At 47.9% G+C, this 24,257-nt stretch overlaps 1 protein-coding gene across 2 annotated transcripts in view; it reads left to right on the forward strand.

The window, feature by feature from the left end:
* The first annotated feature begins 3,479 nt into the window (after positions 1-3,479).
* The window catches only part of IL16 (interleukin 16), a 134,873-nt gene continuing 114,095 nt past the window's right edge, over positions 3,480-24,257 (forward strand). For both annotated transcript variants that reach the window (XM_049905270.1, XM_049905271.1), the window contains exon 1: positions 3,480-4,030. In XM_049905270.1, the coding sequence (XP_049761227.1) occupies positions 3,991-4,030 (40 nt within the window). In that variant the 5' untranslated portion in view covers positions 3,480-3,990. The remainder of the gene's footprint in view (positions 4,031-24,257) is intronic.

The raw sequence follows: 24,257 nt of genomic DNA on the forward strand, positions 1-24,257 counted from the left end.
TTTAAACTCCCGTCTCCTCTGGGTAACTGCTCGGTCAGTTCAGGGTTCTCTGCCTGCTCCTTCTCCTCAGGTGCACTCTGGGCTCGGCTTAGGGGTACAATGTACTACGGTGATGCTGAGGAGGGCGACGTGGCTCCCGCTGGCCTCTCTGCTGGCACTCACTGCAGAAGGAGCCTGTTAGCTTTGTCTGGAAGGTTCCATCCTCACCACATCGGCTGCCAAGGCGTCCGGTTCTGTGATCCATGCAGCTCACTCTGCTTCCTCCTCATCCAACTGTCAAGGGCTCCCTGGGTTGGCTGGCACGTTCTGGCAATTCTGGGTTCCTCTCCAAGGCACAGGGAATTGCAACTGTACCTTTACCTCCTCAGCAGACACAGAAGATTGTCCCAAGACATTTGTCTAATTATCCCAGGTGGACAGTTCTATTCCAGGTGGGCTCAGGGCACACAAATGAAGCACCTTCCTCCTGGAATTCCAGACAGGAAGTGGGGCACAGGTCCCTGGCTCTCCTGTCCCCAGTGTGTGCTGCCCTGTCTCTTGGTGCCAACCTCAGGAAGAGGCACAGTAGATGCATCCTTCTAAGGCCCCAACCTGTGCCTTTTGAACCTCATCCTCCTTCCAGTTGGGCAGACTTTTGTCTTTTTTTTTTTTTGGATTAAAAGAACAAAAGAGCTGCTTTTATATCATCCTACGTTTTTCGCGGATCTATGGTTCATGGTGTGAAGTTTGTACCCTGAGTCCTCCAGGCTCTGCTCTTCAGAGTCAAAGACAAGCCTCTGACATCAAAGAAACCAACGAAATAAAAATAAACCTAAGTGTATTCATTTCCTATTGCTGCTGTAACAACTTAGCTTGAACTTAGTGCCTTATAACAACATGAAGACATTACCCTACAGTTCTGGAAGTCAGAATTCGGAAAGGAGTTTACTGGGCTAAAATCAAGGTATCTGCAGGGCTGTATTCCTTTCCGGAAGCTTTAGGGGAGAATCTATTTCCTTGCCCTTTCCAGCTTCTAGAAGCTGCCTGCATGCCTTGGCTCATGGCCCCTTCCTCCATCTTCAAAGCCAACAGTGCAGCATCTTCAGATTTCTTTCTGACTTCCTCTTCTGCCTCCTTCTTCCACTTTAAAGGGACCCGTTTGGATTACATTGGGCCCACCCTAATAGCCCAGAATAATCTCTTTTTTTTAAGGCCAGCTGGTTAGCAATCTTAATTCCATTTGCAGCCTTAATTCCCCCTGGCCGTGTAACATTGCTACGTTATGTGAATATGCTTATTCACAGGTTTTGGGAATAAGGATGTGAATATTTTGGGGGCGCCATTATTCTGCCTGCCATGCCAGATAACAATTCCTTTCTCCAAGGCTAAGTGCGTGTCTGTCATCCAAATCCACGGCTTTCAAGATCAGAGTCACAGCTATTGATTTAACGATGTCTACATAGGAGTTCCAATGCAAGTGATCTGACTTAATTTTTTTTTTTTTAAGAGATGATGTGAATTGAAAGCTGGTGCGTATTATGCAATACATTGTTGCATAACAAAACACCAATTGCTGCGTGGGGTAACATAGTAGATTTTGGAAAACCCAAATGGATGTTGGAGAAAAAGACAACTCATGGGGAAAAAAACCCCTCAATATTACATCTCCAAAGTTCACTTTTTTTTCAAGTATGTGGATCATACTATACACTTCACTTTGTACCTGATTTATTTATTTACCTAGCAATACAACGTAGACATATTTCTACAACAATAAATATTACTTTATCACATCATTTTTTCATGGTGGTAAAGTATATATACAAAAGATTTGCATCTCAAACATTTTTATAAGCACAGTTCGGTGGCATTAATTGTGTTCACTACTGTTTCCAATCTTTTTTGTCACCCTTAACAGAAACCCAGTGCCTCTTAAGCACTTGCTTCCCTTATAACATCTCTCTCTCTTTTTTTTTTACATTTTGCCTCTTAAGCACTTGCTTCCCTTATAACATCTCTCTCTCTCTTTTTTTTTTTTTTACATTTTTTATTGTGGTAAACATGTACGTAGCAATACATTTGCCATTTCAGCAGTCTTCACATGTACAGTTCAGCCTATCACGTCATCGTCATTGCCTTAGTAGATTAAACCCATCTCCACTGTTGCTGGAACCCTGGTGCCGTAGTGGTTAAGAGCTTGTCTGCTAACCAAAAGGTCAGCAGTTCAAATCCACCAGCCTCTCCTCAGAAACCCTATGGGGCTGTTCTACTCTGTCCTACAAGGTTGCTACGAGTTGGAACTGACTCCAGGGCACCTAACAACAACCACCATCACTGTTGCTGCAGCTGGGTGCTCCTTAAACAAAAGGCCAGTTTCTGGCCCTCAAGGTAAGCTCACGGCACAGCCGTGGCATCCCGAAGTTCATGGCCTGGGCAGCTAACTAGTTAATTAGAGGAAGGTAGGGCTGGCCGCAGGGAAGTGCCAGCTCTGGAACCCGGTCCACCCTGGGATGAGGGTTGCTTTGGGGGAGCTGTTCGGACTCCAGGTGCTGATTGCAGAGGTTTTGTTTGTTTGTTTGTTTCTGGCAACCTGCAATATTGCCTTGATAAAGGATGATCTAAGGCGTGCGTGTGCATAGGTGTGTGTGTAGTGGGGAAGGGGTGGGCGGGCGGAAGCCTCACAGTGACTTGGAGGCGTGTTGATGGATGGTGAACCTGCAGCTCTTCAAAATCCTGAGTGGCGGCAATGACACAGTCCAAGAGTCAGTGGCAGCCAGAGCAAGGACCTCTTCCAAGAAGGCCTGGGGCACTTCTCAGGTGACAGGTAACTCAGGAACAGAACCAAGGCCGGTTTCGCTTGCTTCTCAGTGAAATTTTCTCTTTCTATCAAACAGAGCAGGCCTACCTCCAATCCAATCTCCTATAGCTGTGTCCAGAAAATCGTCACACCCTTCAACGTGTGAATGTCCTCTTTCCCCGTTTTTAGCCGTGACCATTTCGCCACCTACTGTATATTCTTTTGGCTTTTTTGGTGGGGACCCAAGGGCATAGGCGGAGGCTCATTTTACCCAGCAGTCAAAAATCGGTCATTTAAAATAATAGTTCATCTTGTCCAAGTCCAAAAATAAAACCTCCTGGTATGAGAAGGCAAGCAGGCAAAACTGGTCTGAGTGGGCTGAAGGCGTTTGCTATCCCAGTCACCAGGGCTCATGTCCCCTTTTCCATAGTCCCTTCTTGTCCTGCCTTGGGCAGGAGTCAGAGCGCCTTCTGTTTGTCTTAATTAAAGTCAGCTTCCACTTGCCCCCCAGCCCAACTGCCCTTCCCGGGACACAGGCTGCATTTACCAGGAGTTGCTCTGCCCAAGCCCTTTGCAGATTTTATGAAAGGCGTTTTCAGTTGGATGAAACAGGCGCTGTGTTTGTGTGTGGCGTGTATGAAGGAGAAAATGAATCACTGCAACTCTGGGCAAGGGTTTTAGGTGTTGTGTTTGTCCCTTGCAATTACATAAACACACCAAGAACTCATTTAGAAAAAAAAAAGTCGGGAGGGGGAGCCGAGTTTCGAGTACTTGGGACGATCTAAACAGTTTAGCACATTTTCCATATACATTAAACCTCAGAAGGAGTTGCGTTCTGCCCTCTCGTAACAGACTCCGAGTCCAGAGGAATGTTTGAGGTTTTACATTTCTGTTTGTGGTACAGGAAAAGGGTTATGATCTGAGGGCTTGATTCAGTGAAATAACATTGCCTTTACACACATTTGCTTCTCAAGGAGGGCAGGAGTTGGAAGCGACTGTTCTGAACGTTAAAGATTTGTTGGCAGAAGGGGAAGGGATTTTTTTTTCCCCTCCCTGTGGAGGAGAAACAGTTCTAACGAGGAGTTACTTTGTAGTTTTTAACTCCTATTCAAATACTCTCAGTCATAGAAGCTGCCGTTGGTCCCCCACGACGGTCTTGAATCCTGGTTTGGAGGGACTTTTCCCGCTTTCCCTCATCCTGGAAACCCGGAGTCATGAGTTTGCAGAAGAGAGTTTTCCTGCCATGGGAGAATGGTAAGTGGAGCTGCTTCGCCTGTCTCCCGGGGCTCATGGGAGGTGGAAACGGAGGATTTGACTTTTCCTGACACCCTCTCGGAGGCATGAAAGCATGGTTTTGGTTAAGTGGTATAGTGTATGTGTGTGTGTGTGTGTGTGAGTGTGTGTATGTGTACACGCACATGTAAGTGTGTGATTGTTCATGCACACACATGTGGGGCTGTGTGTGTGTTATGTGTATGTGTGAGAGTATGTGTGCACACATGTGTAGTGTGTGAATGTGTGCATGCACGTGTGTGTGTGTGTGAGATGCAGCCGGGCACAGTCCCTGCTGTCTGGGGTGTCCTTGCAGAAATTAGCTGTGTGCTCACTGTGCTTGCAAAGGGGTGAGCCGAGTATCGCAGGACCTCTTGCGGGGGGCGGGCGTTGAGAGTCAGCCCTGGACAAGGCAGTGGTTCCTACAAGCCCCCACTTTCTCTGGGAGTGCCTAGGGCAATGCTCAGGGGCAGAAGCATCTGTGTTTCACTGCTGTAGCTGTCAGGATCCCCACCAGCTCTGCTCGGCTTTCTGGCTTGCTTTCTTCCGGCATGAAGCAGAACAGAAGAGGGAGCTGCTCAGCCCCATGGGGAGAGCGGAGTGCAAGTCCCTGGAGCAGATGGGACCCTTGAGCCTCGCAGACCTGAGAACTGGGGGGGTGGGGGGATCCCGGGAACCCCGGCCAGGGTCCCTCCCTTCCTGCAGGTGTAGCCCCACTGATCGTTCCTTATAAAAGCCTTCTTCTTTTGCTCCCGAAACATAAATGAGCAGGCATCAGAGAAAAGGATTTGAACCCCGTTGCCCAACTTTTAAAGTCGACACTGGCAAAACTTCAGCTCTGTTGTAACTTTGGCATAAGAGAGTAAACACATGGTTTTCTTTAAAAAGGGAAATGAGGCGAGTCGGAGGCACATTCTGACGTTTTCAGCTCCAGGGAGATACGGCGAGAATCCTGGATCCATTTGGTTTGGTTGCATTAAACCATCCTCTGAACTCTGAAGGAAGGCAGTGGAGGGTGGGGACTGGGAACCAAGACTGGGGATCTGGCCACCTAAGGGTGAACCTTAGCTCTGAGAGTAACCCACTACTTGATCTTCGGGATCTTTTTAAGCCTCTTCTATGGCTCAGTTTCTTCATTTGCAAAATGGGGATAATAAATTCCTACCTTGCAGGACCATAAAAGCATTCAGTGAGGTAAAGCTTGTGCAATGCCCCGAACTGCATCTGTACGACAGAGGGAATATGTCAACACCCACAGGCAAGCTGCTCTCCTATTTTGACCCAGAGCCACCATCACACAGCACCCAGAGCAAAAGACTACATGAGGGTGCAGTGTAGCCCAGGGCCTCTCCCTCTTGCAGAAAGTGGAGTAAGCACTTGGAATGTCTCCTTTTGGAGACACAGCAATGCATTTACTTATACTGAGGAATCTTCCAGGGCAGGACTTGGCCTGGTATTTCATAGGTGCTCAATGTTTGGTGAATGTGTTTTATTCACTTTTATTTATGGGGAGGTTGTGCCATTTCCTGTACCTGGTTGCGTGCCTGCCCTGGGTTGGGCTTCCCTGGTAACAGACTAAAGCAGAGATTTGTGCGGAGAAAGCTGACTGGACAGTGTGCTCAGGAATAACACTTGGGACCGGGAAAGAGGCAGAACTGGACAGGGGGAGAAGTTGGGCTGTGATGCTGTTGTAACATAGGCCTCAGCTAATTCTATGGGGTTTGGCCCCTGCATTGACCTCTTATAGGATGTGGGCTGCCCCTGGGGCCAGAGCACAGCCTTGGGCAAGGCAGGTCTCTTTGGCTGAGGGTAGTTGTTAGAAGAATTGACACATTTGATTTGTAGTGTTGGTGACAAATATTAAATATACTGTGAACTGCTAGAAGAATGAACAAATTGGTCTTAGAAGAAACAGAACCAACAAATACAAATGCAATCCTTAGAAGTGAGGATGGTGAGACTTTAGCTCACCTAATCTGGACACATCATCTGAAAAGACCAATAGCTAAAAAAGGACATCATGGTTGATATCTTGGTCATCTAGTGCTGCTATAACAGAAATACCATGAGTGGATGTCTTTAACGAAGAGAAGTTTATTCTCTCACAGTCAAGTAGGCTACAAGTCCAAATTCAGGACACCAGTTCTGGGGGAAGGCTTTCTCTGTCAGCTCTGGAGGAAGGTCTGTGTCATCAGTCTTCCCTTGGTCTGGGAGCATGTCAGCAGAGGAGACTCAGGTCCAAAGGACATGCTCTGCTCCTGGCACTGCTTTCCTGGTGGTATGAGGTCCCCATGTCTCTCTGCTTGCTTCCCTCTTTTATATCTCAAAAGAGATTGGCTTAAGACACTATCTAATCTTGTAGGTCTCATCATCATAACTGCCACTAATCCATCGCATTACATCATAGTGATAGGCTTTACAACACATAGGGAAACCATACCAGATGACAAAATGGTAGACAATCATCACACAATACTGGGAATCATGACCCTAGCCAAGCTGACAGATATTTTTAGGGTACAGAATTCAGTTCATGACAGTTGGTAAAGTGGAGGGTCAGTGAAATGAGGGAAACCCTCAATGAGATCGAATGACCCAATAACCTCAACAATGGGTTTAAACATGCCCATGATCGTGAAGACGGCACAGGACTGGGCAACATTTTGTTCTGTTATACATGAGGTTGCCATGAGCTGGAGCCTACTCAATGGTAACTAACAACAATGACAACAACAACAACAACTCTAAGATATCGTCAGCAGACAACACTTATGTCAGCTGCTGGGTCCTAGGGTTGGGGGGCTTATTTGGGCAATACCCCACAACATTCACACAATAACCTTGATGGAGCCCTTTTCTTTCTCTGGATGATATTTTTTTCACGAAGTCAAAGACTATACATGCGATTTTTACTACTGCATCTCTAGGGCCTAATTCAGGGTCTTTCATATATTGTGGACACTTAATTCACTCAGTAAACTTTTAATGAACATATGCTACATGCCTGACACTGTGGTTGGCTGGGAGTGTGGTGAACAAGAAAAGCATGGTCCCTGTCGTACATTCCATGTAGTCAGATTTTTAAAAAACTAAATAAGCAAAAAGATGTGTAACTGGAAGAAGTATTTTGAAGGAAGGCAATATGGAGAATTGCTTGGGAGGATTACTTTTGATGAGTTCTTAGGGAGATGACGTTTAAATTGATGTCTCTTCTTTTCTGACTCTGACTCCGCCTGCGTCCCTCTTAAAAGGACCATTGTGATTACATTGGGCCCACCTGGATGATCCAGAGTAATCTTCCCAAGATCCTTTACTTAATTACATAGACAATGTCCCCTTTTTGATGTAAGGTGACCCGATTCACAGGCTTTGGGGATTAAGATGTGGATATGGGGCATTATTCTGCCAACCACAGGAAGATAACACGGTGGCCATGTAACAAGATTGGACATAAGGAAATGTTCTTTGGTACAATACTGAATATCAATTCTAATGGACTTGGAGGATGTGTTTTAAGGAAGACTTCAAGGGCTTAAAAGATTTGGGTAGACTCAGAAAATGGGGAGTGAGATCCAAGGAGGGGCTATCACTTAAAGCACGTTAGAGATGAGAGTAGGCCTTGCATGTTGGGGTGGTGAGGGAGAGAGGAAAAGGCAGAGAAGACATAGGCTTGGTTGGAGAGGACAATATATGTTGATAAGTTGTAGAAACAGATTGTAGACTGTAGGACTAGGATATGGCAGGACAGGATAACTAAGTGTGAGTTCTTGAGCAAAGGAGATATAGGGTAAAATGTTCCTTAGGAAAAGAAATGGGGGTTGGGAAGAGGAGGGACTGTCGTGGGTAATTGAAGGGGAGGTGGGACCCAGGTGCAGAAAGAGAGGTGTGAGATGGGGCCTGGAGGTGGCTGTGGAGGGGAGGGAGTGGTCCTATAAACCGTACCAAGGGAAGAATGGCCAGCTCTAGGTACCAGATGAGACATGGGAGAGGAAGGGGCAAATCTGAGAACACTGCTGGTATTGACTTAGGAGGAAAACGCAGGCAGTCTGAGGACTTAGTGATGAGGTGAGACTTCATAGCAGAAGGATTTGTAAGCTCAACTTGTGAAGTCTGAGCGGGCTTAGGAAGGGAGAGGCTATGAAATAAAAACCGGGGTTGTATCAGACCCAACAACAGGTGTGTGTGTTTTCTTCCAGTCTTCAGCTGCAAATGTACCAGATTTATGAGTTCAGCTGTGGGAAAACTTGGTCATTAAAAGCAGGGGACATCTGTCCAGTTAAATTCCTACAAAGCAGTGGCCCTTGGATAAGCCTGTTTCCGCATCTGGGACTTGGTGTCCCTTCCACAAAGCAGAAGGAAGGGTATTGGACTAGAGACGGCCTCTAAGAACCCTTCCAGCTCTGCCATTTTACAAGTCCAGACTGAACATGTGACCATGATGGTTGGTTGTGTACCCAACAGTGGTCTAGTCATGTGATCTCCCCGACATGTGCTTCAAATCCTTCTGCTGGAAGATGGGAACCAAGATACTAGGGGAGACCCACCCAGTAATAAGAGGGACTCTTGTGACTTCCCATGACCAGCTGTCAGCAGGGAGGAGGCGGGCCCTGCACTTAGTGGGCTCCTTATAGGGCTGGAGGGTGAGAAGTGGGGCTTGAAGAGAATTCTGCAAACCCTCCCCCCAGCCCCAACGTTCACCCCAGAGAAAAAGTAAAACCACATGAGACACTGACATAAATCATTGACAGTGAAGAGCTGTATTGTGTTTCCCGGGACAAACATGGAGGTAGCTGGATTTATTTTATTGAGGCCACCCCAACCCCCACCATTTTCTTTTTTAATCTATGAAGAGTGAATTCACTTTCCCAAACACTTGGAATTCATTCTCAACAAATTATTATTTAGAACATTGTATGCTCCAGGCACTGTGCTGGGCTCTGGGGATCCAATGAGATCCACTAAGCAAAACACTGCACACATACATAGCATCACAAAGAGGACTACATGCTATGGGAGGCTCTGAGAGGGGGAACTGACATAGTCTAGTGGGTCTGGGTGGGCTTCCCTGAGGAGGTGCTCAGGGTACTTTGTAGAATGGGAGTCCCTAGCACAGATGCTCAGTGCTCTACTAAAACCCCCAAATCAGTGCTCTACTACTAGCTAAAATTTTGGAGGTTCAAACCTAAAGTGCTCCAGAAGACAGTCCTGGCAATCTGCTTCCGAAAGATCATAGCCTTGAAAACCCTGTGGAGTAGTTCTACTCCGCGCACTGGGCCACCATAAGTCGAAATCAACCTGATGGCAACTAACAAGAACAATACCTTGTAGGATAGGGCTAACCATAAAAACCAAACCCTTTGCCATTGAATCCATTCTGACTCACAGTGAGTCTACAGGACAGAGTAGAGCTGCCCCATAGGGTTTCCAAGAAGCAGCTGGTGGATTCGAACTGCCAACTTTTTGGTTAGCAGCTGAGTTCTTAACCACTGTACCACCAGGGCTCCAGGACAGGAATAAGGAAAGAAAATCATTTCAGTTTAACCTAGCCACCGGGAGCTTTTTTAGTGTCCTTCCATCCAATCTGCTTTTCTTGCAGCATCTTTGAAAAATTTAATCACGGTGTCTTGTTAGCTCAGGGCATGAGTTTTTTGCTGGTCGGGCAAGGCCTCATGAGCTGGCCTTCCTGCCTCTCAGCCAGTCGTCTCTGTCCTCCACACCTGGTGGCCAGCTCCCAGATATGCATCCTTAGTCACAAGGGGCCTCACTGTGCCCCCAGGAAGCCGTCTGTGACACGGCAGCTTCCTCCTCCCGAGAGCTCGCTAGCACCAGGTACCGATTTAGGACCTGCATGGACATTGGCTCAGTTGAGGCAAACGCTGTAACCTTTATTTTACAGGCAAACAAAAATGAAGCACAGGGAGTTTTTCCAAATGGTGAGTGGCAAGACTGAGATTTGAACCCAGGCAGGGTTGTTTCATCCTAAAGCTTGTGCTCCTAGTCAGCACGCTGTACTGATGCTGAGAAACACTACTACTACCAGCTGTGTACTAGTTGCCATTGAGTTGATTCACCTCCTGGTGACCCTGTGTGTGTCAGAACAGAACTGTGCTCCATAGCATTTTCAGTGGCTGGTTTTTTGAAAGCAGATTGCCAGGCCTTTCTTCTGAGGCACCTCTGGGTAGACTTGAACCTCCAGTCTTTGGGTTAGCAGCCGAGCACAGTGACCATCTGTACCTTCCAGTTGTTGTTGTTAGCTGCCATGGAGTTGGCTTCTGACTCGCGGCCACCCCATGTGTCACAGGGCAGGGCTGCTCCGTAGCGTTTTCTTGGCTGTAAAAATTATGGAAGCAGTTTGCCAGGCCTTCCTTCTGTGAAGCTGCTGGGTGGGTCCGAACTGCCAACCTTTGGGTTAGCAACGCTATTATTATTTTTGGGAGTCCCTGGGGGAACTCCCCAAAATAATAAGTAGTCATCACTTAAATGCATACATATTATTTTGCATGCTGATGTTGTCACTTGACGTTGGATAACTTCTCTGTTGCTACAAAGTCGACAGAACTGCCATTCTTAATGGCTTGCGACAACCACATCAGATGACCGTACTGTAATTTACTTAGCCATTCTTATATTATTGATGCTTTAGCTTGCTTTCAATTGTATTTTTCTAAAATTTTATTATAAAACTGTTCAAACATACATAAAAGTGGAAAGCATTGTATAGTAAACAGGTATATACCCACTATCTAGACTCTACAAGTCACACTGTACTCTGTTTGCCTAATCATGTGTCTACCCATCTCCCCAGCCATCTATCCAACCATGCCCCCATCTTATGTTTTGAATGCATTTCAAAGCAGATTTTGGGGATCGTCACACTTTACCCCTAAACACTTCCAGCATGCATCTCATTAACTCAAATTCGATGTTTATCTACTGTTCCTTTTGTAGGTAAAATGCATATACAATGAAATACATGTATCTCAAGTGCTCCAATTCAATTAGTTTTGAAAAAGGTATACACCTGTATCCTCTCAAGATCTACAACATTACCATTACTCCAGAAAGCTCGTTCATGTCCCTGCTCAGGTGCTTTGCATTAACAATATATAATGTGTCACTAAATTTAAGGGCCAGGTGAAATAAAATATGTTGTTGTCGTTGTTAGTCGCCATTGAGTCGACCTCATATACAGCAGAACATATCGTTGCCATGTTTAAACCTATTGGACGGTATTCTGTTGTAATCCATAGGGTTTTCATTGGCTAATTTTTGGAAGTAGATAGCCAGACCTTTCTTCCTAGTCTGTTTTAGTCTGGAAGCTCTGCTGAAACCTGGGTGACTCTGCTGGCATTTGAAATACTGGTGACATAACTTCCAGAATCAGCCACACACAAGCCACCACAGTATGACACACTAACAGCGTCTACTTTATCCTTCGGGGCAGTGAGGGCAGAACCCTTGGCCTGTAAGGCGCTAATTCTGGTGGGCAGGCCTCACGGAGGGTTCAGGTACAGACTCTGGCCGAGGTCCTGGGAGGAGGGGACAGCACCAAGCAGTAGGTTATTCTAGCCGGAGGGGAAGTAAGATGCAGATAGTAGTCCAGGCTGTCGCTGGGTGTGGGGTTAGGGCTGGGCTTTGGGTTCTGACAGTGGGGTTAGGAACAGGCCAGGGCAGAGGAGATAAAGTCGGTGGCCCCATCGTGGGATCTGACGTTTGGGTGGTGGGGAGAACTGTGTCACGGCTCTGTGTATACTTGTATACCGGGAGGGCCTCCAGCAGGGCTCCTGTGGATCTGACTCAGGGCGGGTAACGCGCTCTAAGCTGTCCCTACTAAGGCGCCTGTGGGCTGCCTGCTGCAGTGCAGACGGGTCCAGGACTGGGAGGCAGTGAGTGCATCTTTCACTGGGAAGATGAACACAGAAGCAGCTCACTGGGCTGTGTGCAGTGTAGGCTGGGTATGTTTCCAGCTGTCTGAATTGCTATGATGCGATGAGACAGAGGCCAAGAGGGTCCGAGTTCAGGAGTTTCTGGCTCCTGCACCTTCCCATTTCGAAGGGCATATGGGGCTCTGGGGCTGGGGTTCAAAGAAGGCAGTGCTGATATTTGTTGAACCAATACAGTGTCAAGTAGAGTGAGGCCATTTTATAAGCATTCCTATTTTAGTCTAATGAAAATCCATTTTATAAATGAGAAATCTCAGAAAAGGAGGAGTGGCTTATCCCAGGTCACACAGCTAGTTCGCAGCAGACTCGACCAACACAAGAACTCAAGCCAAGGGACTCCTGAACTAGTGCTCTTTTCAAAGCATATGCTGCTGTCTGTGGCTCGTGTGTGCACAGTCAAACACGGGCATTAGCTAGTTACAGCCATCTATCTGTGTGTCTGGAGTCCCTGGGTGATGCAAACGGTTAAAGCGTTCGGCTGCTAACCAAAAGGTTGGTGGTTTGAGTCCACCCGGAGGCGCCTTGGAAGAAAGTCCTAAGATCAACTTTAGAAAAGCCGGCTGTTGAAAACCCTGTGGAGCACAGTTCTACTCTGATGCACACAGGGTCACCATGAGTAGGAGTCAACTCAATGGCAATTGTTATTTTTGTAAATCTGTATGTATATTTTATCTATGTCTATGCATCTGGCCACAAAGATCCCTCTCTCCCTTCTTCTGTTCGTCCTCCTCCCTGTCTTTTTCTCCTCTTTCTTTTCCTCTCCTTATTTCCTCCTCTCCAGCTACTTAGCACCCACGCATATCACGTACAAGGTCCCTGGGTATCCGGAACATTTTGTGCGCCATTAATCTGAAGATTGGTGGATGGAACCCAACCAGTATGCTGTGGGAGACAGGCCTGGTGATCTGCTTCCATAAAGATTACAGCCAAGAAAACCCCATGGAGCAGCTCTGCTCCGCAACACATGGGGTCGCCACGAGTTGGAATCGACTCAGTGGCAACGGGAGGGCTTGGACTGTGTCAGGCACTGTGCTGGATGCTAGGGCTACAGAATGACATAAGACATAGTCCCGGGCATCAAGCAACTCACAGTTACTCTCTCAGGCCAACTCATGGATGGTAGAGATCAGCATGGAGTGCCTTGGGAGCATAGAAGTTCAGTGCCTGATTTAATTAGTGAGTTGGGAGGGGGTATCACGGAAGGCTTCCTGGAGGAGGTGACACTGAGCCAAACATTGAAAAACATGAGAGTTAGCCATGAAGCAGGGGTTGGCCAGTGCCTTGGTTGGAAAGGGCACCGTGTGTTGTGTGTGTGTCGGGGGGGGTCGGGGTGGAGGCCGGCGAAGGCATGGAGAAGCATCTGGAAGAACTTCAAGTGTTTTCTTCTTGCTGGATTGCAGGGGCATGTGGGAGACAAGCCCATGACCTTGGGCAGGGATTGAACATTTTTACTTATTGAGTAAGTCATGTCATGACAATAACAAATCAAGAGAAGAAAGCAGGGATTTCTTCATCTTTAAAAATGTTGCTTTCCGAGACAAAGCAGGAAGCGGCGTTCCGCTGATAATTGTGTGGGCAGAACGGCTGAAACAGTGGGCAGAATAACAGCCTTGCCCTGCAGAGGGCGCTCCACCTAGGCCTGGAGCCTTGTCCAGTCTCAGAAGGCACAGGAGGGGGCCGGCCCTCTGGTTGGGGAGCTCTCGAATCCTGTAAGAGCAGTAACAGACGAGGGACTCCGCTGCCCCCACACCCTGGTAAAAGGCAAGACCCCAACCGAACACAGCGTGCCTGCCAAAGTCTTGCTGAGTAGAAACATTTGTCCCCCTCCTTCCCTTGGGTGTGCTGTCCCTTCCATTAATACCTGGCCTTTTCTGGTTGCCAGGTGGTCTGGGTGGGCGGGGGAGTGCTGGGCAGGCCATCTAATCCTGGCCTTCCAAAGCATCACCTAGATGGTTGAACAGCATGATGAACGTAATGCTACCGAACTGTACATGCGAAAAGCGTTGAAATGACAAATGTTTTGTGTTATATATATATATATATATATATATATATATATATATATATATTTACCACAATAAAAAATAGTCTTGAAAAGAAAAGCTGATTCACCTAGGCACTGATCAAGATAGCTGGGTGGCACAAGTAATTTGCTCTTGGCTACTAACAGAAAGGCTGGCAGTTCGAACTCACCCAGCGACTCTGAGAAAGGAAAGCCTGGCAAGTTGGCTCCGTAAAGATGACAGCCAAGAAGACCCTACGGAGAGGTTCTACTCTGTAACACACGGGGTCGCTGTGAGTCAGAATCGACGCAAAGGCAATGGGTTTGGTTTTCGTTTTTGAAGCGGTGACCATTCCACCGGAAGTTGGTGTTTAACTCTTTCTAAGCCCTTTCATGTGGTTGGGGCTGAATGGGATGGGTGGGAATGTCCAGATTGCTCAGTTGGCATGGCCTACGTAGTCAGCTTTTGTGACAAGGACAAGGACCAGCTGGACTTTGTTATCAGGTCACCTGATCAGGCACCTTGGCTTGACGCCTTAGGGAAGTTGTTTCGTCATCCTGTGTTTCCTCTTCCTTACTGGAAAATGGGGATAAATAGGGTGCTGGCCCTATTGGGTCATTGTGGCAATGACACACCGTGTGGACAGTCTAGTGTGGTGTGTGGCGCACAGCAAGGGCTGCATAAATGGTAGTTGTTGCTGTTATTAGTCAGTCATGGTTCTGTAGCTCCAAGTATGTTTACCTCATCCTACACCTATCAATTTGTTTTCTCCTAGGTTCAAATGATGAGTGTAGGAAATTTTTTTTTCACCTGTACACCTGAGCAAAGTTTGGAGTTCTTTGGTGGTGTAAATGGTTAAAGTGCTCAGCTGTTAACAGAGAGGCTGGAGATTCAAGTCTACCCAGAGGCGCCTTGAAAGGAAGTCCTCGTGACCTACTTCTGAAAAACCAGCCATTGAAACCCTGTGGAACACAGTTCTACTCTGACATGCATGGGGTCACTGTGAGTCGGAATCACCTGGACGGCATCCGGTACTGGTATAGCTATAACTTAACCTCAATGACTGTGCTTGTACAATCCAAACGGTTGGCTACACTCTTGAAATGAAAATCCCTCCCCCTAGGGAGAAGATTCTCGTGATTTCCTTATCTGTGGCCTTGCGGAACTAGGCGAGAGAGTGTGGATGTGTTTTCTGAGTTCCATTTAATGCTGAGACTGATCACAGAAATTAGACTAAGGAAGTGCCTGTCAGGCCTCTTAGTAAACTCTAAAAGACAAACAAATGTAGAAACTCATTATGTGGGATTAGTCATTAATTTATTCATTCAGTTAAGCATTGGTTCATTCAGCGAATGTTTATCGAGTCCCTGCGGGCCAGGCATGTTCTAGTGCTGGGGACCCTGTAGTCAAAAAGGCTGGTGAGGTCCCTGTTTTGGGTGCTTGTATTCTGGATGGGAAAGACAGGCTATAGGTAAGTACTCACATAGGTTAACAAGACACCTTCAGACAGGACAAGCTCTATGAAGAAAATAAAAGAGGGAAGTGTTACAGGGAATGCCTGGGGGCTACTTTGAAGTCCCAGAGTGGTGCAAACCCTTAAGCTCTCAACTTAACCAAAAGGTTGGTGGTTTGAACCCACCCAGAGGCACCTCAGAAAAAAGGTCCGGCGATCTGATGCTGAAAAATCAGGCATTGAAAACCCTGGGCAGAGCCGTTCTACTCTGACACATATGAGGTTGCATGAGTTAGAATTAACTCAACAGCAACTGGCTGGAGTCTGCTTTAGATCAGGTGGTCAGGAAAGGCCACATTTAGGATACTGAGTCAGGAAGGAGCCAGCCATATGAAGGGCTAGAATTGTAATCTTCGTAGAAAACAGCCAGGGCGAAGGCCTTAGGGTAAGATGGGAATGGCCTGCTTAGGAAAGACCTAGGAGACCAGGATGACTGGAGTCCTGTGACCAAGGAGGGGAGAGGTGGGAGCTGAAGTTGAGAGAACAAACGGGCATGAGATCATGTAAAGTCTTTTGGGATGTGATAGGGCGTTTGGATTTTATTTCGAAAACACCAGTGCAGAGTCCTTGGGGGGATATTATGTTGGTGCATGCTATGATCTGGCTTGTGTTTTTAAAACCATCTACCTGCCTATTGTGTGAAAATGGATTTGGAGGTCCAAGTGGGAACTGGAAACTTCAGTTAGAAGGTTAGTGCAGCCATCAGGGAAGAGACAACGAACGGTGTCTTGGATTTGCATGGTGGCAGTGCAAATGGAGAGAAGTGGATGGATTTGGGACATCTTCTGGAGGTAGAGCCAACAGGAATCTCTGATAAACTACATGTGATATGGAGGGTCAGTGCGGAGACAGAATCAAGATGAATAAAAGCTAACATTCATTGAGGGGGCAGTGGGGGTTCAGCGGTAGAATTCTTACTTTCCATGCGGAACACCTAGGTTTGATTCCTGGCCAATCAATGCACCTCATTCACAGTCGCCATTGGTCAGTGGAGGTTTGTGTGTTGCTAGGATGCTGAACAGGTTCCACTGGAGCTTCCAGACCAAGAGACTAGGAAGTAAGGCCTGGCAACCTACCTCAGAAAATCAGCCAGTGAGAACCCTATGGATCACAGTGGCCCGATCTGCAACTCATCAGGGGAATGCAACAGGACCGGGCAGTGATTTGTTCCATTGTGCATGGGGTCACCATGACTCTGGGGCTGACTCAAGGCCAGGCTTCTCCTGGCTGCATTCTCTTCCCCTTCACTCAGCAGGCAATGAGCTGGAGAGCACAGCATTCGTTGAGTGCATTCTGGCAGGCGGTTTTCTGAGAACTTTACGAGTATTATTGGCATATTTATTCCTGCAACCACTATGTGAGATAGATCCCATTTCAATAACAATTCTGTAGATGAGGAAACCAGTCCACAGGAGGTGCCTCTTAATTCTCCCATGATTATGTACCTGGCAAAGGACGGTTGAGCTGGGACATGGACACAGGGATTCTGGCTTCAAAACCCATGTTTTTTCTTAGAGCTCATGTTCTTAACTTTTTGATACTGGGTTTTTTGGTTTGTGCAGTTTTGGGTGGATGGTGCTGATAACTCCGAGATATGGAAGCCTGGGGGAGGAAAGTGCTTTACTGGAGGAAATCAAAAGTACTGTTTGTCCATGTTAATTTTGAAATACCTCTTAGGATCCCAGATGATAGTGTGTGTGTGTGTGTGTGTGTGTGAATGTAAGTACACAGTTAAGGAAGATCACGATTTTGATTCGTTTGCCCTCTAGATTTCATACTAAGGAAAAATTAAATTAATGATGCAAGGAGTGTGTAATTATTTATAACAGCATGAGTCTGCAGAGTGCTTCCTCATTCTACTGTTTCATTCTCTCAAAAACACACTGTGAGAGGAGTTTTAACCATTATTTGGCAGATGAGCAAACTAAACCTGAGACATGGCCAAGGCCATGTAGTGAGATCTTGACCGAGCTTGAAGTAGTGCTCAGTTCTAACCCATGTGTCCCACTTCTAACCATGATCGGCTTCTCCCGGGTGCATCTCCTTCCCCTTCTCTCGGGTAGGCAATGAGTTGGAGGGCGTTAGGCAGGGGAGGGAAAGTTACCTTTCCTTTTTCTGGAGGAGGTCTTGGAGGGCACAGATGTGATACAGCTTCTGCCTTGAGCTACATACCACCCTACCACCCTGGATCAGTAGTGGTCTTGGCAAGGTCTCAGCTGCACTTTGGAATGAATTCACCTTCTGAGACTGAGAAAGAACACATGATCTGAAAACAGAGGGCGAAGCCGGAACTGGATTGAGGCGTAATGTGGTAAGAGAGGGCTAGAGGTGGTCTAGGAGGGGGTTTGAGGGGCACTTGCAGCTCCAGGGTCCAAGAAGGGAGAGGCTGGTCTCCACCTACCTAGGTACCCAAGAGCCCCATCCTTTCTTCCAGAGACAGCCTTTGTGGACAACGCTTGGGCCCTGGTAGTAAGCAAGGCTGATGAGGTCCCTGCTTTGGGTGTCTATATTCCAGATGAGGGAGATAGAATGTACCCCAGTACTCAAATACCTTAGCAAGCTACCTTCAGATGATGACAAGTTCTATGAAGAAAATAAAAGAAAAGGAAGAAAAAGGGAGTGCCTTGGGGTTGCTTCAGATTGAGTGGTCAGGACAACACCATAATCAATGCACGAACATTCCCCGGCTGCACTGCACCAGGGAGAAGCTGTGGGTGTGAGCAGAGCAGGGAGCGCTGACCAAGGCCCAGACTCCCTGGCTATAGGAATCCGGCCATTGCACTCCAGACCCAGCCTGGCAATGTGGACCTGTCCTCCGCACCCACCAACAAAGGCAGCTTTATCCCCAGAAGGCTTCCCACCACGTGCCTGGGTGCCCAGCAGGGGCTGGGTCTCTGCAGCCTTGAGTGGAATTTCTAGAGCTTCCTACAGGTTGCACCTACACCCTCATTAAAACCCCCAGGAAGCCCAGAGACGTTTGGTGGTGAGCGTCAGAACACATTCTGTTACTTAGAAGAGACAGCCACACAAACGTCCCAGCTCGGCACATACAAACGGCCCACAGAGGCCTGGCTTAGGACAGACATGTGGGATGCTCTTTGGGGGCAGATGGGTGAAATGTCACCCTTAGAGGAGGCGTGCCAAGGGGACATGTGGAGAAAAGCAGCCTGGTCACACGATGTTAATCCTGATGGGACACACAAAATGCCTTGTTCCTTTGTGTCGTGGCTTTCAACATGCTCTGCATAAGTTAGATTATTGGTTCTAAACTTGGGCGTGTGTCAGATCAGCTGGAGGGCTTGTTAAAACACAGAGCGCTGGGCCCCAGTCCTCCCAGAGCGTCTGCTTCAGGATGTCTAGGGTGGGGCCCAACAGTATGCATTTCCAACAAGTTCCCAGGTGATGCTGGTGTCCCTGGTCTGGGGACCAGACTTTGAGAACCACTGAGTTATGTAATCGCCTGATACAAACCAAACTAAACCAACTGCCATCGAGTGGACTCTGACTCATGGCAACCTCGTGTGTGTCAGAACAGAACTGCGCTCCATGGAGCTTTCAATGGCTGTGATCATTCGGAAGCAGGTCACCAGGCCTTTCCTCCAAAGCGCCTCTGGGTGGATTTGAACCACCAAACTTTTGGTTAGCAGCTGAGTGCTTAACGGTTTGTGCCATCCAGAACTCCAGTCCCCTGACAGCCAGTTCATTATTTTAGGGAACCTTTGGCGGCACAGAGGCAATGTGATACCATGGAAAAGAGTCTAGGCTTTGGAGTCAGGGGGATCTCGACTAGCATCCTGGCTGGATAACCTGCTAACTGTGTGACCTAGGGGAAGTTGCTTGACTTGGCTGAGCCAGTGACTGCCCACCCAGCATGGCAAAGAGTGGGCTCTCAGTGAATGTTTTATGGTAATTTCTTCACCTGCAAATGGGTAGGATAATATTTACTTAACTGGACTGATGGTAAGATTGGGTGAGTTGACATTTATGTAAAGCTTCTAGCAGTGGACCAGGCACTGAGTCGTGTTCCTTACCTTCCTGCCCTCCAGTCCCTTCTGGGTTGGCTAAGGAATGCAGCAGCAGCCTGGGGCTGGAACAAGGAGCCCCACCATCGCTCTGTGGGCTGGGCTGGGCCCCTGGGTGTTCTCTGCTGGCACAGCAGATGGTGGACTTTGTTCCAAGGCCGAGCTTCCCAGCGCTGGCAGCCCTTTTTTTGGACCAAACTTTTTCACATGGAGCAGTCAGATGGCTCAGGTTGGGGGCCCTTGAGCAAACCCATGCCAGGTTGGACACATTTGCCCTGAGTCACCTGCCCAGAGCAGGTGGTGAGGGCAGTGTCTAATTCACAGCATCCCAATCGCTGAAGCCTGGAGTCTGACTGGGAGACCAGCCTCTCTATATGAGAAAGGGGCATCCGCTTCTCATTCTTCGCTGGTTCAGACCCAGGCCTGGGCCACAGTCTGTCTGGTGATAAATGGTGCTGTGGCTCCTGCTGGGCAGCTGCAGAGAGAAGCCAGGGGTGTGGCAGCCCGGGGGGCTGTGCGCAGGGAGGCAGGTGGGCGCCAGGTGAGTGAACGTCCCTTGGGCAGCCGCTCTGACCAGGCAGGAGGCAGAACTCTCTGGCTAGAATGGGGGAGGTGCTGGTTGCTAGAACTTGATTTCATACTTGAAAGCTGTGCTGAGCTCAGGACAGGAGCAGACACCAGGATCACTTGGGTAGGAATCCCAGGGCCACCACGGTGCCGGGTGAGATGTGGGAGGCTGGGGTGGGGTGAGGGTGTCACTTGCACTCGCTCTGCAGTTCAGGCAGCATCTGGTTCTGGGATTTCTGACTTAACAGCCATCCCTCCATCCTTGGTACTGGGGATGTGGAGGAGATGGGAGAAAGGAAGGGAGAGGAAGGGGGGAAGGCAGCGCCCGAGGGGAGGAGGCTGTTCCTGCCTCTCTGGCCCAGGCCAGGCCCCTCCTCTCCAGGGACAGTGACACTCGGTGACAGTGGGAAGCGAGTTCTTTCCGCCTGTCAGCCACTCCACTTATTGTAGACTAGGGTCCCGAGACTAATTCCAGCTTTGGTTCAGTTCGAGTGGGCATTCTTCTGGTTTATAGAAGTGTTTGCTTTCTGTTGCTGGAAATGAGGAAACCAGCCAGAACTGCTGCTGCCCAAGGGCGCTGGGAAGGTCTGCTCTGGCTCCTGTCAGGTGGTTGGGCTCAGTTTCGGGCTGAGCCACGTGCTCCTTTGTCCCAGGAGCCCACCTCCAGGTCCCCACGCAGCCTTCCTGTAATAGCCTCAGAGTTGCTTTTTCTATGGCTCCATTTCCATTTCTCAGGGAAAGAGAGGCCTGGTCAGGTATTTTCCCTCTTCCCCTTCTTTTGTGTCCTGCAGTTAGGTGGTGGTCAACATTCACAACTGCACCAGAGGGCAGCTCCCTCACTCCCAATACCATGGGGCATGCACGGTCAGGGTGGGTCAGGCCCTTCTTTGAAGCCCCTGCTGCTCATTTACGCAGCCCCCAAAGATGCTTGAGACATATAGATCTCAAGGAGGTTTAATCACTTCAGACCAGTCCTGGCAGAGACGTGGGGGGCGGGGAGCCGGCAGAGGGGAGCATCTGCCCCGGGGAGTGACTCCAAGAGGGTGCTAGATGAGGTGTGGAATTACATTCTGAGACTCCAAAATATGAAAGGCACCTGGCTGAGGCAGCCGGACAAGAGGGGGAAAGGCGTTTCTGCAAATGCGTTACTGGTATCGATGTCTATTCATCTTGAAATTGGGGAGGGGGCGGAGCTTAGAGATGGCCCCTGGGCGCTTGAATTCGGGGGGGCACAACTTAGAGACGGTCCCTGGGCACTTGAACTGGGGCTGAGGGGGTGCAACTTAGAGATTGCCCCCGGGCACTTTTTACCCTCCCTGTGCTCTGCTCCCATGGCCCTTCATTCATGCTTTTACCATTAAACTTCCTGCGCGAGGAAGGTTACCCATTCGCACACCTGTCTTCTCTGTATCTCCAGTGCCTGGCACACCATGATCTCAGGAAACATTTGTTGCGTAAATAAATGAACAACATCAACAATAACAGTACCAACAACCTGAACAATAGCAATAATGCCTTGTATTTGCATCGTCCTTTTTGGCTTGCAGTACCTTTTCATATATGTTTCTTGATACTAAAACACAAGACAGTGTGAACAGAAATATGTATATATATGGATAAAAATATCCTTTGAGGCAAAAATAAGCAGCTCCAAGAGCTTGGAATTTGGTTAGAACCCTGTTGCTGTTGAGTTGATTGTGACTCATGGCGACCCCATGTGTTACAGAGTAGAACTGCTCCATAGAATTTTCTTGGCTGTAATCTCTATGGAAGCGGATTGCCAGGCCTTTCTTCCATGGCACTGCTACCCAGTAAAAACCTGGGCTCAAATCACCAAATTTTAGGTTAATATTTGAGCACAAACCATTTGTGCCACACTTTGGTTAGAAAGGCAGCTTGAAATCAGGAATTTACTTGGAATTCTTCTTTTGGATTCCTATTGAATTAAGGACAAGTCTATGTTAGTCTTGTAAACTATGCAAGGTTGCCCCGTGTATGCCAGAACCATCAAGGGGTCTCTGCTGAAAGAGCGCAGAGCAGACCAGGGTGCTGAGCACAGCTTTCGGAGGAGCTGGCCGCCTGGGTGGGAGGGCTGAGCCCATGGAGAGCCACTGTGCTGGCCACACATGAAGATGCAGAGGAGAGGGTATGCCACCAGGTCTGCTAAGTGCCTCTGCGAAGTGGGCCAGATGCAAAGATTCCCAGGCTGGGGATCTCCGTAGACGTGGCACCCATGGCTGGGTCAGAGATGCTCCTGAGACAGGCAGCTACAGCAATGAGGACATGGCTGCCCTGCCCAGTCAACTGGGAGCAGCCATCACAAACATGCTGAGCTCACTCTGGGCTCTTTAAAGGACCTGGTGGCACCCCCCACTGCTGGGATGGCCTTTGACTGTTGTGCCCTCCCTGCTGCTCATGGCATCTCTCATCTGGCAAAGTGGCGCTAGAGTAAACCTCAACCCTTTCTTCAACTTTCCATCTGCAGATGAAAGATCTGCATCTCAGGACCCAGCCCAGCTCCCAAATCTGGGTGAGCTTAGGTCTCTTCAGCAAGGCTGAGCAAATGCAGCAAAGCCAACCTACACATGAAACGATTCAGCGGCCCAAAGAAAGGAAATTAAGATGAAGACTAAAACAAAAACAGTCCAAACCTGTTGCTGTCTAATTGATTCCGACTCATAGCGACCCTATGGGACAGAGTAGAACTGCCCCATAGAGTTTCCAAGGAGTACCTGGTGGATTTGAGCTGTGACCTTTTGGTTAGCAGCTGTAGCTCTTAACCACTACACCACCACGGTTTCCTCCAAGCGAATACCCATACAAAATTGCTGTGAGAAAACCTGGGCATAGTGATTTGCATACATGGCCCATTTGTGGATTGGAAATCAGTTTAGTGAGCTGTGGCCACATGAAAAACCTTTTTTATTGTAAAATGTAGGTAATACAACATTTTTTGAAGAAAAGAATAGAGTATATCAGAATGCCTTATATTTTTAGCAAAATCTTATTTATATTATCTTTTTCATTTTTTAACTTTATTATGCCATAACAAGGGTATTGTTTCATGCAACTTTCATTTTAGTTATATAGGTATTTAATTCTACCCCATATACTTAGTTATATATTTATGAATATTTATATACATATTATGCATGTTTATGTGGTATGTCTTGACGTAAAATGTAAATTGTTACTGTAAGTCAAGGCATAAAGAGTTTCAAAAGCAGGATTGAGGGAGATTGGGTAGAATTTGGAATGGTGGAGATGTGTACGCAGAGCTTCTTAAGTCCCAATTGATATAGCCTTGACCAAAATCAGCTGTGAGCTGATCTCCCTCTCTCTTCCTGCCCTGACCTTATCTTAACTGGATGAATAGAATCTCGAATAATGGTAATGTTTGGAGAAGGTGGGCAGACATTCCAGCCACACCTGCCTTCCCTGTCCTCCCAGAGGGTGGTTATTCACCATCAGTTGTGGATCAAACCTTTGTGCTCACTGTGTATTCTGAGCGCCTTCCAGCCTGGGAGGCTCATTCCCAGACAATATTCTGCTGTGATCCATACGGTTTTCATCGGCTAATTTTCAGAAATACATCGCCAGTGCTTTCTTCTCAGTCGGTCTTAGTCTGGAAGCTCTGCTGAAACCTTTCTACCATGAGTGACCCTGCTGGTGGTTGAAATACTGGTGGCATAGCTTCTGGTATCACAGCCACCAGAGAACAACAAACTGTCAGATGGGTGGTGGAGAGCTCGGTAGAGGTGACCAATGATTACGCAAGCCATTGCAGTAGAGCAAGATTAATGCCATGCTAATGGTCCAGTAGGGTTCTCTGAGCACACAGAAGGGCACCTGAGAAAGCACTGGTGGGTTTGAATAATGAAACCAAACCCAACCCACTGCTGTCCAGTTGATTCCAACTCAATGCCGCCCTGTAGGACAGAGCAGACTGCCCCACAGGGTTTCCAAGGTTGCAGTCTTTAAGGAAGCAGACTGCCACGTCTTTCTCCCACAGAGCCACTCATGGGTTGAAACCCCTGACCTTTTGGTTAGCAGTCAAAGGCTTAACCGCTTCGCCATTGGGGCTCCTTGGCGATCTGAATGGGTGAGTGTTTTTATTTTAAAGAAGTGTTATCTACAGATTGGGTCTGAAGAATGAGTAAA

Source organism: Elephas maximus, chromosome 13, assembly GCF_024166365.1.
Source record: "Elephas maximus indicus isolate mEleMax1 chromosome 13, mEleMax1 primary haplotype, whole genome shotgun sequence".
Taxonomy (NCBI): Eukaryota; Metazoa; Chordata; class Mammalia; order Proboscidea; family Elephantidae; genus Elephas; species Elephas maximus.